Below are 14693 nucleotides of genomic sequence, written 5' to 3'. Positions count from 1 at the left end.
TTCCACCTCTGTAAAATAAGTGTAATCAATCAATTTTTTGGGGGGTGATTATGGTTTGCAGAGCACTGTAGTAAGCACTTGGGAGAGTACAACACAACAGAGCAAGTATAGAAGGCCCCTGTCCACAAGGAGCTTACAGACCAGAGAGGGGGAGACTGACATTAAAACACATTGCAAACAGATCAGTCTGTAAGTGCTGTGGGGCTGGGGGAAGGGTGAATATCGAGTGCTTAAGGAAAACAGACCCAAGTACATAGGGCACATAGAAGGGAGGGCTAAGACAGGGAAGTTAGGGCTTATCTATCAATCATTCAATCAATCACTCATATTTATTTAGCACTTACTGTATGTAGAGCGCTGTACTAAGTGCTTGGGAGAGTAAAATACCACAGCGTTGGTAGACAAATTCCCTGCTCACAACAAACTCATAGTCTAGAGGGGGAGATAGACATTAATATAAATAAATAAATTATGGATATGTGCTGAGGGGCTGAGGGAGGGGTGAGAAAACAGAGCAAATCAGGGCAAACTAGAAGGGAGTGGGAAAAGAGGAGAAGAGGGCATCTCTTGGAGGAGATGTGCCTTCAATAAGGCTTTGAAAGTGGGGAGAATATTTGTCTGCGGGTATGAAGGGGGAGGACAGAGGCAGGATGGAGGCAAGATAGATGAAACTGAGGAACAGTGAGTAGGTTGGCATTTGAAGAGTTGAGAGTGTGGGCTGGGTTGACATAGGAAAGTAGCAAGGTGAGGTAGGAGGGAGCAAGGTGATTGAGTACTTTAAAAGGGAAAGCCTCTCAGAGGAGATGTGATTATAGTAGGGCTTAGAAGCTGGGGAGAGGTGGTCTGTTAGATATTGAAGGGGGAGGGAGATCCAAGCCAGAGGGAGAACATGAGCTAGGGGTCGATGGCAAGAAAGAAAGATGGAGGTACAGAGAGATTAACATTAAAGCAGCACGGACTGTGCCAGTTGGATTGCAGTAGGAGAAGATGCCCTATTTCCCTGCCTCTTAGAATGTGAGTACCACAGGGCACAGGGATCAAGTCTGATCTGATTATCCTGTATCTACCCCAAAGCTTAGCTCAGAGTATGAGCTTAATAAATAGAACTACATGCAGCTATTTTTAAAGGAAAACTAAAATCCCCACTTTAATGATTGACAGCCAACCCCTATAAAGGTAGCACGTAAATTGTGGACTGAATGTATTTCTATGCTTAAAGCAACTTCTCCCTTTCTTTCTTTTTTTTATAATGGCATTTGTTAAGGACTTATTGCCTCTCAGGATCACACCTGGAGAATTTACAGTACTATACCAGTCTCTGCTAAGGGAGGGAGAGTCAAGCAGAGGCATACCCATTCCGTTCCTAGCTTGGGCAGTGGGTAGCAAGTAGAAGGCAATCTTCTACAAGTCAGAACTTACTTGCACTGGGCAGCACTGGCATGGAAGAGAGTCGAGGGCAGAGACTCAAATTTACTGTGCTGAAGAAGGCAATAGAAAACCTCTTTTACCAGGAAAACTCTATGGGTACACTACCAGAATGATTGCAGATGTAGGTTGGATGTTCAGGGAGAGATGTATCCAAAGAGTCACTATGGGTTGGCGGTGACTCAACAGCATAAAACAAGACAAAGGCTTACTATGTGCTGGACACTGTTCTAAGTGCTTGGGTAGTTTCAAGCTAATCAGGTTGAACACAGTCCATATCCCACATAGGGCTTACAGTCTTAATCCCCATTTTTCAGATGAGGTAGCTAAGGCACAGAGACATTAAATGACTTGCTTATGGTCACACAGCAGACTGGTGGTGGAGTCAGGATTAGAACCCAGGCCCTCCTGACTCCCAGGCCCATGCTGTATCCACTATCCACACTGCTTCAAATGGCTCTTTCCGTTAGTCCTCTCTGTTTTGTGTCTCCCCAAGAATCTGTTTTGAGCTGAGCAGAGCCCAGGGAAAGAGAGGACTCACATGGAGGCAGTTGGCTGTTGCCAGCAGAGATTTTGACATCTTGACTCTATGAGTTCCTCAACTTCCTAAGCAGTCTGCAGCTGATTCCTGGGGTTTCCCAGAGTAGCTACGTGGCTGGCCCTGCCCCAGAATAGGCAGAAGGGCATTTGTGCCAGAGAGGGGAACTCAGAAGCCCCTCCAGAGCCATCAGCTATGGTGGCAGGGAATGCATCTGTTTTTTGTTATATTGTACTCTCCCAAGTGCTGAGTACCGTGCTCTGCACATAGTAAGTGCTCATTAAATGCGATTGAATGATGAATGAATACTGACGACTGTAGACTGGAATCTCCTTATGGGCAGGGATCATGTTTTCTGACTCCATTGTAATGTACTCTTCCAAGCGTATAGTGCAGTGCTCTGCTCACAGTAATCACTCAGTACCTGCATGATTAATTGATTGATTGCTGAACCCTTGAGACTGGGCAGGGGACAGACCATCTGCTAACCACTTGAACAGCCACTCTATCCTCACCACCCTTTCCTCCCCAGTGTAGCTGCGGTTCCTGCCCAGCCTTGGAAAGAGAGAAATAGGACAGAGGGTGGAAGGGCGGGGGAGGGTGGAGCTCCAGAGAGTAGACACTGTTTGCTCAATTCTCCAGCCAGGCCACCATGGTGCCTGGGAACAGTCATTTTAAGGTAACTCTTAACTGTATATTAACATGTGAACAGAAAACGATTGCTACTGTTTATTCAATGTTTTAATATATTAGACATTATTGTGGCAGTGTGAAGCAGAGGTCAATACCAAATTGAAATGCACCAACCAGCAACACAGTGCTCCCTGGAGGATCAGTTCTATACTGCTTACCACTGCCTCTCATCACCACAGTTCCCGTGTCACCTCCAGAGCTTGTTCAGACACCTAATGTTCTATGGTTTCCTAGCTGTTCTGGATGCCATGACAGACATAAACCCAGAGAACCAAGGGAAATGGGAAAAAATAGAAGGAGAGAAAAGGAGTGAGGGAGAGAAAAGAGACGGGGTAGAGAGGGAGATGGAGGGAAGAGGGAGAGAGGAGTGGAAAGGAAGAAAGACAAGGGGGAGAGAGGGAGAGAAGAAAGGGAGGAGAGAGGGAGAAAAAAGAGAGGAAGGGAGAGAAGGAAAATGAGGGCCTCACTGGCCCAGCGGCATCCACCCAATTTGCCAGCAGTGATCCCGGGGCTCAACCAAGGATGGACTTGCTGGGTCAGTCCCAAGGCTGCAGCCACTTGTCGGCAGAGGTTGGGGGTAGCAGGTCTGCCCCTGAGCCTCTCAGGGTGTGGGGAGCCTCAGGACCTTCCATACTAGCTCTTGGTCTTGGACCCCACAGGGCCCAACTTGCACATGGTATCCTCCATCCCGTGCTCCCAGCGGCACTCTGCTCCTCTCCTCCTCCCACTCCTTCCACCCCCACTCTGCCTTCCCTTCACCCTTTCCCCTGCACCCCTTATCCCACCTCCCCTTCCATTCCACCCTCTCCTTTCCTGCCCTATCTCCCCCTCCTTCCCTTTCTCCCCACTCTCTTTATGAGAAGTGAAATTTTGAAGTCCTGTCACTGAAAAATGTCTTTGTTTCAAAACAAAACTTTCACAGGCAATAAATACATCTGTAATGGGAAAAGTTCATTCCAAAAGCCAAAGAGAAGCAGCGTGGCTCAGTGGAAAGAGCACGGGCTTTGGAGTCAGAGGTCATGAGTTCAAACCCCGGCTCTGCCAATTGTCAGCTGTGTGACTTTGTGCAAGTCACTTAACTTCTCTGTGCCTCAGTTAGCTCATCTGTAAAATGGGGATTAACACTGTGAGCACCCCGAGGGACAACCTGATCACCTTGTAACCTTCCCAGCGCTTAGAACAGTGCTTTGCACATAGTAAGCGCTTAATAAATGCCATCATTATTATTATTATATAAAGAAAAAGCCTTGATGTCTAAGTTTTTTTATTTTAAGACTATCTTCCTGTGCTGGAAGGTGAGTTTAAAATATGTCCTGACAGAAAGCTGGTCTGACTAGGTTGGCTAAGTCTCCGGCTATCCCACTGGAAAGACACCCTGGCCCCACTCACCGGACCCCATCCAGCAGGACCCCATCCACCAGGACCCCACTAACATAGCCCTCCAGAAATCCTTGCAGTCACTGTTCCAAGCTAACAGGTCTTGAACCAGAGTTTCCAATGCTGGGTGCCCAAAATATCATGAAAGCCTGTATCTTTAATACAAATTCTGAATTTCCTTGTACTGTCAGATTTGAAGTGTCTTAGTTTAGCTCCAGTCATTTGGGATCATATTTGCTACCTTTCAGTGGAGCCAAGAAGTCCCCAATAAGGTGGCAGCAATAACTTGGGTTAATAGCCCCAGGGTGATGGGCTGAACTTTTGACCCAGGCCCAGGAACAAACCCTGGCTGGAACAAAGCCATCCTCTGCTAGAGATGCCTGCAAGTGTCATTTCATTCCATGATACAGATTCTTCTGGGGAAATAACCTTAATAATTACTCACAGCAACAAATTGATTATTTCTTAATTTAATGATGTCTCCTGCCTTCACATTCATCCATTTTTCCTTCTGCAGCCTGTAAGCAAAAACAGAATTAAGAGTTTTCCAAGAAATGTGGAGAGGGTCAGCCCGGCTTTAAACAGCAACATGTTTAGGAGAAAATATCATATTACAATAGCGGTACTCATGAAAAAAAGAATTGGACTTTTCTAAGTCAAATGACTTTTATAACTAAAGCTGTGAAATGAGGCCCAGGGTCTGGGCTCTGGACTCTGGGCTCTGGAAGCACACGCACATGCACACAAGTTCAAACACACATAAACACAAACACACGAGAATGAATTGCTTTTCAGACAGCAAAGCCCTAAAATGCAAAAGTAACTGAAAGGAGACCAGTGGTATCCACCACTACGGAAACCCTTCAAACAAATAAAGATTTTCAAACAAAATCATGTGACTGGGAAAGTAAAACCATATACTGTTGCAAAGAAAAAAACAACCAAACTACTGACATTATCTACTGTGTGCAGAGCAATGTAATGATGGTATTTGTTAAGCACTTAGTATGTGCCAAGCATTGTTCTAAGTGCTTGAATGAGTATGAAAGAAGAAAAATCATGGTTTCTTCCTAAAGGAGCTTACAACCTAACAAGGAGGCAGCTAGACCAAAATGAGTTATAAATAGCAGTACAGCAAAAAAGAGTAAAGGACCCAGAACTGAGCCAGTGGGACTGAGAGAGTGGTCTTAGCGACAGGAGGAGAACCAGGCCAGGAGGGGATCCACAAACCCAAAGCTTGGTCCTGTTTCCAAAGAGGAAGGAGTGGCCCACAGTGACCAAGTTGGCTGAGAAGTCAAGGAGCATTAGGAAAGAGTACAGCCCATTGAGGAGTGATGGGGGCAGAAGGCAGAGCATCCAGGAGAGACTGGTTGGAGAGAAAACAAGCAGCAAGTGTAAGACGAGTCACTTGAAGAGACTGAAGAGTCCTAGGAGATGGTGGCTGCAATTCCCTAAACCAAGGTCTCAGGAAAGTATGTTAGAAACATGACACCTCTTTCACTTACACCCAATTTAGCATTTATTTTTTAATGGTATTTATTAAGTGCTTACTATGTAGCAGGCACTGTTCTAAATTCTGGGATCTATGCAAGTTAATTATGTGGGATACAGCCCATGTCCCACATGAGGCTCACAGTCTTCATCCCCATTTTACAGGTAAGGTAAATGAGGCACAGAGAAATGAAGTGATTTGCCCAAGGTCATATAGCAGACAGGTGGCGGAGCAGGTCCTTCCAATTCCCAGGCCCATGCTCTATCCACTAGGTCACCCTGCTTCACTGTATCTGTGTCTGCTAAATGTATCGTGGGTTCTTATCACAACTCCACCACTTGTCAGCTGTGTGACTTTGGGCAAATCACTTCACTTTTCTGTGCCTCAGTTACCTCATCTGTAAAATGGGGATTAAGACTGTGAGCCCTACATAGGACAACCTGATTACCTTGTGTCTACCCCAGGGTTTAGAACAGTGCTTGGCACTTAGTAAGCGCTTAACAAATACCATCGTTATCATCATTATTATTATTATTTTGCTAGAGATGTAAAGATTTTTATGTTGGTTTGCCTGCTAGAGTGTAAACTTTCCTTGTGGCCTGGAACATGTCCTTCCCAAGCACCTATTATAGTGCATGGCACCAAGTAGGTGCTCTATAAATTCTACTACTGCTAGTACTACTGCTACTGCACTAAAAGGAGCTGACAGCCTGACAGGGAAGATAGAACATGACACTCTTCATAAATAAGGTAATTAGAATAAATAAACTGACTGTACAACTGACAACATTCATGCACCGAGCTTCTTGTGGGCAGAGAACTTGTCTACCAACTCTGCTGCACTGAACTCTCCCAAGCATTTAGTACAGTGGTCTGCTCACTAATCCTATCCTATTAGGATCTATCCTAATCCTCCTCCACCTCTCAGCTGCCTTCGACACTGTGGACCACCCCCTTCTCCTCAACACGCTATCCAACCTTGGCTTCACAGACTCCGTCCTCTCCTGGTTCTCCTCTTATCTCTCCGGTCATTCATTCTCAGTCCCTTTTGCAGGCTTCTCCTCCCCCTCCTATCCCCTTACTGTAGGGGTTCCTCAAGGTTCAGTTCTTGGTCCCCTTCTTTTCTCGATTTACACTCACTCCCTTGGTGAACTCATTCGCTCTCATGGCTTCAACTATCATCTCTACGCTGGTGACACCCAAATCTACATCTCTGCCCCTGCTCTCTCTCCCTCCCTCCAGGCTCGCATCTCCTCCTGCCTTCAGGACATCTCCATCTGGATGTCTGCCCGCCACCTAAAACTCAACATGTCCAAGACTGAACTCCTTGTCTTCCCTCCCAAACCCTGCCTTCTCCCTGACTTTCCCATCACTGTTGACGGCACTACCATCCTTCCCGTCTCACAAGCCCGCAACCTTGGTGTCATCCTCGACTCCGCTCTCTCGTTCAGCCTCCACATCCAAGCCGTCACCAAAACCTGCCGGTCTCAGCTCCGCAACATTGCCAAGATCCGCCCTTTCCTCTCCATCCAAACTGCTACCCTGCTCATTCAAGCTCTCATCCTATCCCGTCTGGATTACTGTATCAGCCTCCTCTCTGATCTCCCATCCTCCTGTCTCTCCCCACTTCAATCCATACTTCACGCCGCTGCCTGGATTGTGTTTGTCCAGAAACGCTCTGGGCATGTTACTCCCCTCCTCAAAAATCTCCAGTGGCTACCGATCAACCTACGCATCAGGCAGAAACTCCTCACCCTGGGCTTCAAGGCTGTCCATCACCTCACCCCCTCCTACCTCACTTCCCTTCTTTCCTTCTGCAGCCCAGCCCGCACCCTCCACTCCTCTACTGCTAATCTCCTCACCGTGCCTCGTATTTGCCTGTCCCGCTGTCAACCCCCGGCCCACATCCGCCAAGCTAGCTCTCTTCCTCCCTTCAAGGCCCTACTGAGAGCTCACCTCCTCCAGGAGGCCTTCCCAGACTGAGCCCCCTCCTTTCTTTCCCCCATCCCCCCCACTTTACCTCCTTCCCTTCCCCACAGCACCTGCATATATGTATGTATGTTTGTGTGTATTTATTACTCTATTTATTTATTTATTTTACTTGTACATATTTATTCTATTTATTTTATTTTGTTTATATGTTTTGTTTCATTCTCTGTCTCCCCCTTCTAGACTGTGAGCCCACTGTTGGGTAGGGACCGTCTCTATATGTTGCCAACTTGTACTTCCCAAGCGCTTAGTACAGTGCTCTGCACACAGTAAGCGCTCAATAAATACGACTGAATGAATGAATGAATGCTCACAGTAAGCACTCAATAAATTCTAGACTGTGAGCCCGTAGTCGGGTAGGGACCATCTCTATATGTTGCCGACTTGTACTTGCCAAGCACTTAGTACAGTGCTCTGCACACAGTAAGTGCTCAATAAATACGATTGAATGAATAAATACCACTGATTGCGTGATTGATTGTTGTTCAATAATGTTTGTAACTACTTCCTGTCATCATACTATGCTCACTATTTGTACATCAATTTTTGCCTGTCTGCCTCCTTCATTAGACTGAGAGTTCCTTGAGGACCCAAAATGTGTATCTTGCTTCTGTTGTTCTCTCCCAAGTGCTTAGTACAGTGCTCTGCACAGAATGAATGCTTGATTAATAGCTTTGATTGATTGGTTTCAATTCTATCACGATGAAATACAGTAAATTACCCAATATTTCAATGAACATACAATTATTAAAGCCATATGAATATGTGCAGTGCAGAGAGGAATGGAATATGTAAGTCCTAAAAGTTGCAGTTTGGTTGATCCCACTAGTTGTTAAGCACTTAGTACAGTGCTCTGCACACAGCAAAGCCCTCATAAATACCGTTGAATGATTGATTGAATCATTTGGGGACTGCTTCCTGGAGGAGGTGGGATGTTTGGAGGACTTTGAAGATGGGGAAAGCTGTGGTCAGGTGGATCTGGAAGGGAAGGAAGTACCAGGCTGGGGCAAGCATGAGCAAGAGGAAGAAGGTCGGGGAGGTGAGAACAAAGTGTGGTTAGGTGGGGGGCTTAGGAATGGAGAGGGCAAGCTGGGAAGGAGCAGATATGTAGGATGAGGAGGGAAATGATGTGATGATGGGAGTAAGGGATGGGGAGGAGGAAGGAAGCACACATTTTACAAGGTGTGTGTGAGGGAGGAGGAGGTCTAAGACCCAGGTAGAAGGGATTGAGTGTTACAGAACAGGCAAGAGACTACCTCTCGAGAAGCAGTTGGGAAGGAGGAGGAAGGGGAGGAAGGGGGGTAGTCAAGTGGTATGAAGGCAGGGAAAGGACTTTATTTTTCTAGATAGTATTTGTTGAACATTTACTGTGTGCCAAACAGTGTTCTAAGTACTGTGGAAGACACAAGACAACCAGGTAGGACACAGTTCCACATGGGGGTCAGAGTCTAAGGGACTTGAGGAAAGTCATGCCTGATTGTTTCTATTTTACCCAAAATTCACTGGCAAGGCTCCGAGGGTGACAAAACAGGTGGAGGGAGTGTGAAGGCTTTGGAAGGGAGGTGAAGGTTTGGAGGAGTCAGAGAAGGCTGTGGGTGTGGGATCAGTGGGAGAGGAATGGAGGCATTGCTGAGCTGAAGAGAGAGCAGGGTTAGTAGGCTGGGGAGAAGTTGGCCCAGGGCCCAGATTGCTGCAGGCTGCATCTGGCTGCACCTTTCAGGGTCGAAGATGTGGAATGTGGGGATGATCCAGGGCTGGGGTTCAGGGAGGGGAGCCCAGTGTGTCCCATACTTTCAGCCCATCCCCCCAAATGGTTGTGAGGGAATGACTGGGGCAGAGCCAGGGCAATCCAGGTTTCAGGGATCTCTGGGAGGAATCTACAAGTCCATCATCCATCCCAGGCTTTCCCATCACTATAGACGGCACCACCATACTTCCCATCTCATAAGCCCATAACCTTGGCGTTATCCTTGACTCCACTTTCTTATTCAGTCTACATATTCAGTCTGTCACCAAATCCTTCACCTTCACAACATCACTAACATCTGCCCTTTCCTCTCCATCCAAACTGCTACCACGTTAATATAGTCACTCATCCTAACCCACCTAGATTACTGCATCAGCCTCCTTTCTGACCTCCCAACCTCTTGCCTCTCCCCACTCCAGTTCATACTTTGCTCCGCTGCCCAGATCATCTTTCTGCAGAAACGTTCAGGACATGTCAACCCCCTCCTCAAAAATCTCCAGGGGTTGCCTATCCACCTCCGTATCAAACAAAAACTCCTAACCATTGGCTTTAAATCACCTCCAACACCTCTCCCCCTCCAACCTCATCTTGCTTCTCTCTTTCTACAACCCAGCGCACACACATTGCTCCTCTGGTGCTAACCTTCTCACTGTGTCTCCATCTCTCCTGTCTCACTGCCAACCCCTGGCTCATGTCCTACCTCTGGCCTGGAATGCCCTACCTCCTCAAATCCACCAGACAATTACTCTGCTTCAAAGACTTACTGAGGGCACATCTCCTCCAAAAGGCCTTCCCAGACTAAGCCCCACTTTTCCTCATCTCCCACTCCCTTCTGTGTCTCCCTGACTTGCCCCCTTTTATTTTTTTTGATGGCATTTGTTAAGCGCTTACTATGTGCAAAGCACTGTTCTAAGCACTGGGGAGGTTACAAGGTGATCAGGTTGTCCCCTGGGGGGCTCACAGTCTTCATCCCCATTTTACAGATGAGGGAACTGAGGCCCAGAGAAGTGAAGTGACTTGCCCAAAGCCACACAGCTGGCAATTGGTGGAGCTGGGATTTGAACCCATGACCTCTGACTCCAAAGCCCAGGCTCTTTCCACTGAGCCACATTGCTTTTCTCTTCTCCCCCTCCCTGCCCCACAGTATTTATGCATAAACCTGTAATTTTATTTATTTATTTTGATGTCTGTTTATTTGTATTGATGTCTGTCTCCCCCCCTCTAGACTGTGAGCTTGTTGTGAGCAGGGATTGTTACTCTTTGTTGCTATATTGTACTTTCCCAAGTGCTTAATACTACAGTCATTTGGGATCATATTTGCTACCTCTGCACACAGTAAAGCGCTCAAGAAATATGATTGAATGAATGAATGAATGAAGCGTGGTGCTATGAAATTGGGGTCTCACTATGCTGAGGCTGCCGATCACACATAGGACAGAGGACGGTCTGATTTTGTGGGTGCCTGGGGAAGGCCAGATTGCTTGTCCTACCTAAGCCAGCATTGCCCATTTCCCTTCTCCCCCAGCTGCGGAGTCTCCGCCCTGTCCAAAAGATAAGTACCAATGATTTCCAGGGTGCCCACATGCTCTTGCGATGTCAGCAACCAGGCCACTGTGGATGATCAGATGGCAAATCAAGAAATGAACCCACTGGGAGCCTGGAGCTGTGGATGGACCAGCCCACCAGATGGTGACTGGTAGAAGGGCTGCTCTCCCCCAGCAGAGGCTGCCACAGACCAGGATGCCGAGATGCTGGGTGGATAGGGAGGGCCCATCAGAGCTGATGCCGGTCTGCTCTGCCCCTTGGCCATGGGGCTGGGATGTTGCCTTCAGTCATGGCAAGCGTGCTGACCAGAAAGGCGAATGGGTTAAAGTCCTGACATGCTCCATGTGCTCACCTGTCAATGGGAGCCTGTGCAGGCCTGGAGGAATGATCAGGGGCCTTTGGTTTGGGGCTTGAAGGCTGCAGTGGACTTGTTGCGTGACCCACAGACGGCTCCCATATTTACAGGCGGTGAAATGTGGCCAGTGCAATGAGCCGGCTGGGCCGGCTGGCTCCATCCCCGGGGGACTTTCCTTTCATGCCCATCCAAGGACATGTTGTTCTGGACAGCTTTCAACTGCAGCGTTTTCATCTGCGGCCAGAGGGAGGGGATCACCCATCTGCCCCATCCCTCCCACCCCATACTGCCCAGCCTGTCATGCCCACCCTATCATTCATTCATTCCTTCATTCATTCAATCGTATTTATTGAGCACTTCCTGTGTGCAGAGCACTGTACTAAGTGCTTGGGTAGTACAAGTCAGCAACATATAGAGATGGTCCCTACCCTGCAACAGGCTCACAGTCTAGAAGGGGGAGACAAACAACAAAACAAAACACATGGACAGGTGTCAAGTCATCAGAATAAATAGAATTAAAGCTAAATGCACATCATTAACAAAATAAATAGAATAGTAAATATGTACAAGTAAAATAAATAGAGTAATAAATCTGTACAAACATATAATCAGGTGCTTTGGGGTGGGGAAGGAGGTGGGCAGGGTGGATGGGGAGGAGGAGAGGAAAAAGGGGGCTCAGTCTGGGAAGGCCTCTTGGAGGAGGTGAGTTCTCAGTAGGGCTTTGAAGGGAGGAAGAGAGCTAGCTTGGCGGTTGTGTGGAGGGAGGGCATTACAGGCCAGGGGGAGGACGTGGGCTAGGGGTCAATGGTGGGACAGGAGAAAATGAGGTACAGTGAGGAGGTTAGCAGTGGCAGATGAGCAGAGGGTGTGGGCTGAGTTGTAGAAGGAGAGAAGGGAGGTGAAGTAGGAGGGGGCGAGGTGATGGAGAGCCTTGAAGCCTAGAGTGAGTTTTTGCTTGATGCGTAGGTTGACAGGCAGCCACTGGAGATGGATGTTTCCCTTCTCTCAAAGAAGACTGTAAAGTTTGTTGTGGGCAGTGAATGTGTCTGGTATATTGTTATAAAGTACTCTCCCAAGCACATAATACAGTGCTCTGCATACAGTAAGTGTTCAATACAATTGACTGCCTGGGCCAAGGAGAGCCCAAAGAGCCAGGTGGGAGGAGCAGAACTGACTTCTAGAAGGCTCCCACTTAGGGGCTTAGGGGTTGGGAAGGAGTCCCACCACTTTCCTCCCTCCCCATCTAGCTCACCCTAACCCACTCATCCCATCCCTTTCACCTCATCTCATCCACTCTGTCCTGTGCACCCCACTCCTCCCACCACATCCCTCCTGCCCCATCCCTCCCCCATCCCTCCCGCCCCATCTCCCCAACCTTATCTCTCCTGCCCCACCCTTCTCTCACCATCCCACCCACCCAATTCTTCCAGCCCCATCCCTTCTTCCCCACCCCTCCCACCCTGCCCTTCCCTCCGCATTCTGCTCACCCCGGCCATCCATTCCATCCCAACCAAACTGTCCCTCCTGCCCACTCCTCCAGCCATATCCCTCTTTTCCTGTCTTGCTCAACCTGACCCACTCGTCCCTTCCCTCTTGCCTCAGCCTTCCCACCCTATCCTGTCCACCCCACTCCTCCTGCTCCATTCCTCCCTCACCATACTGCTCAACCTATCCCATTCCTTCCTCCCTCTTGATTCATCTAGCCTGCCTCATCCTGTACTGCTCACCCATCCTTCCTAACCCATCCTGCCTTCTCAGTCTTGTCCCATACCACCCACCCTGTCTTCCCTGCCCCCTCACCCTATCCCACCCACCCCATTTCTTTCACCCCATCCTGCTCTCCCCATCCTTCCCACCTTGTCCTTCCCACCCCATCCCTCCTTCCCCATCCTACCCCCCCTGACCTTGTGCCTCCTGCCTCAGCCTTCCCATCCCACTCCTCTTGCCCAATCCTGGCAATGCCATCCCTCTGAGTTTCAGAGTTTACAGACTACTCATGGACTGGCTTTCTAATACAGATAAAATGGAACTTTTCACAAACAAGGAGAAGAAATGTACAGCTGATTGATTGCTGCATGGAGTGGATTCCTAAATAAAATACCCTTTAAGTAGTATTTTTTAAATTATTATTATTACTACTGCTACTACTACTGCTACTTCTAATAATAATAATTGTTCAGTGTATATGTACCAAGCATTGTACTAAGTGCTAGGGTAAACTCCCTGCAATCAGGGATTCTGTCTTCCAACTCTATTGTAGTGTACTCTCCCAAGTGCTTAGTACGGTGTTCTGCGCACAGTAAGTGCTCATTAAATACCATTACATGATTGACTGATTGGTAGATACAAGACAATCAGGTCAGACACAGTCCCTGTCCCTCTTAGGGCTCACAGTCTGGTGGGGAGGGAGTTCAAGTATTTAATCCCCATTTTACAGATGAGGACACTAAAGCACAGAGAAATTAAGTGACTTGCCCAAGGTCACATATCTGGAAAATGGCAGAGCTAGAACTACAAACCATGTTCTAGAGAAGCAGCGTGGCTAGAAAGGCAGTGTGGCTCAGTGGAAGGAGCAAGGGCTTTGGAGTCAGAGGTCATGGGTTCAAATCCTGGCTCCACCAATTATCAGCTGTGTGACTTTGGGCAAGTCACTTAACTTCTCTGTGCTTCAGTTACCTCATCTGTAAAATGGGGATTAAGACTGTGAGCCCCCCGTGGGACAAACTCATCACCTTGTAACCTCCCCAAGCACTTAGAACAGTGCTTTGCACATAGTAAGCACTTAATAAATACCATTATTATTACTATTATTATGTCTTCTGACCTCCAGGCCCATGCTCTTTCCATGAGGCTACGCTGTTTCTCATCAAATCACAAAACTTGAACCTAATCTATTTTAAATAATCGTCCTCATAAAATCAGTCAGCAACAATACTACGCATTGGTTCGAAATTCATTCCAAAGCTCTTGGCAGTAGAAGCAGAAAAAAGTGTCAAGAGGCTAAGCCCAAGAGTGAAGACATGTTCAGCAAAGCCATAAATTAGATTAGGAACGAGTAAATACACTTTGAATAGATTTGACCCACAGACAAAGCCAGAGGACACCGGGTCACCTGGAAAGCCGGCTGGCCCCCCAGCCCTCAAATAAACCCCCGAGGGGGAAAGTAGCTGGAGAAAGATCCCTTACTTGCCAGCAATGAGCACCTCTGACTGCCGATTGTTCACCTGGTCGTCGCTCTTGTGACGAAACTGCAAAACCAAACAAGAGAGGCATTAGGCAGGGAAATGGTTGGTCAGCTGGAATTACCCCTGTTCTGCCCAGCTCATAGGTCATCAGCCCTGCCAGCAGAGGCTGCAACCCTTCCTCTGGGGAGTGGGAGCAGAGAAGGGGCAAAGAGCTTCCAGAGGCCTGGGGCTGGGAGGCAGTGGACTGAACAGAGCTTGCCGGTCAGAAAGGCCCAAGGTGGTGACCTGGAAAATGTCCAGGTGGTGGGATATGGAGGTGAGTCAGGCTGCGGGGGTCCAGCTCACAC

General features: G+C 47.9%; 1 protein-coding gene across 1 annotated transcript in view; it reads right to left on the bottom strand.

Moving 5' to 3' along the window:
• Window positions 1–14693, bottom strand: part of ATP8B4 (ATPase phospholipid transporting 8B4 (putative)) — a 78276-nt gene that overhangs the window by 37683 nt on the left and 25900 nt on the right. The window contains exons 5-6 of the mRNA XM_038750365.1: window positions 14348–14409; window positions 4479–4551 (exon numbers count right to left, since the gene is read on the bottom strand). Of these exons, the coding sequence (XP_038606293.1) occupies window positions 4479–4551; window positions 14348–14409 (135 nt within the window). The remainder of the gene's footprint in view (window positions 1–4478; window positions 4552–14347; window positions 14410–14693) is intronic.

The sequence above is a fragment of the Tachyglossus aculeatus genome, chromosome 8 (genome assembly GCF_015852505.1).
Source record: "Tachyglossus aculeatus isolate mTacAcu1 chromosome 8, mTacAcu1.pri, whole genome shotgun sequence".
NCBI classification, from domain to species: Eukaryota; Metazoa; Chordata; class Mammalia; order Monotremata; family Tachyglossidae; genus Tachyglossus; species Tachyglossus aculeatus.
This window is presented reverse-complemented; position numbering and strand designations above follow the sequence as displayed.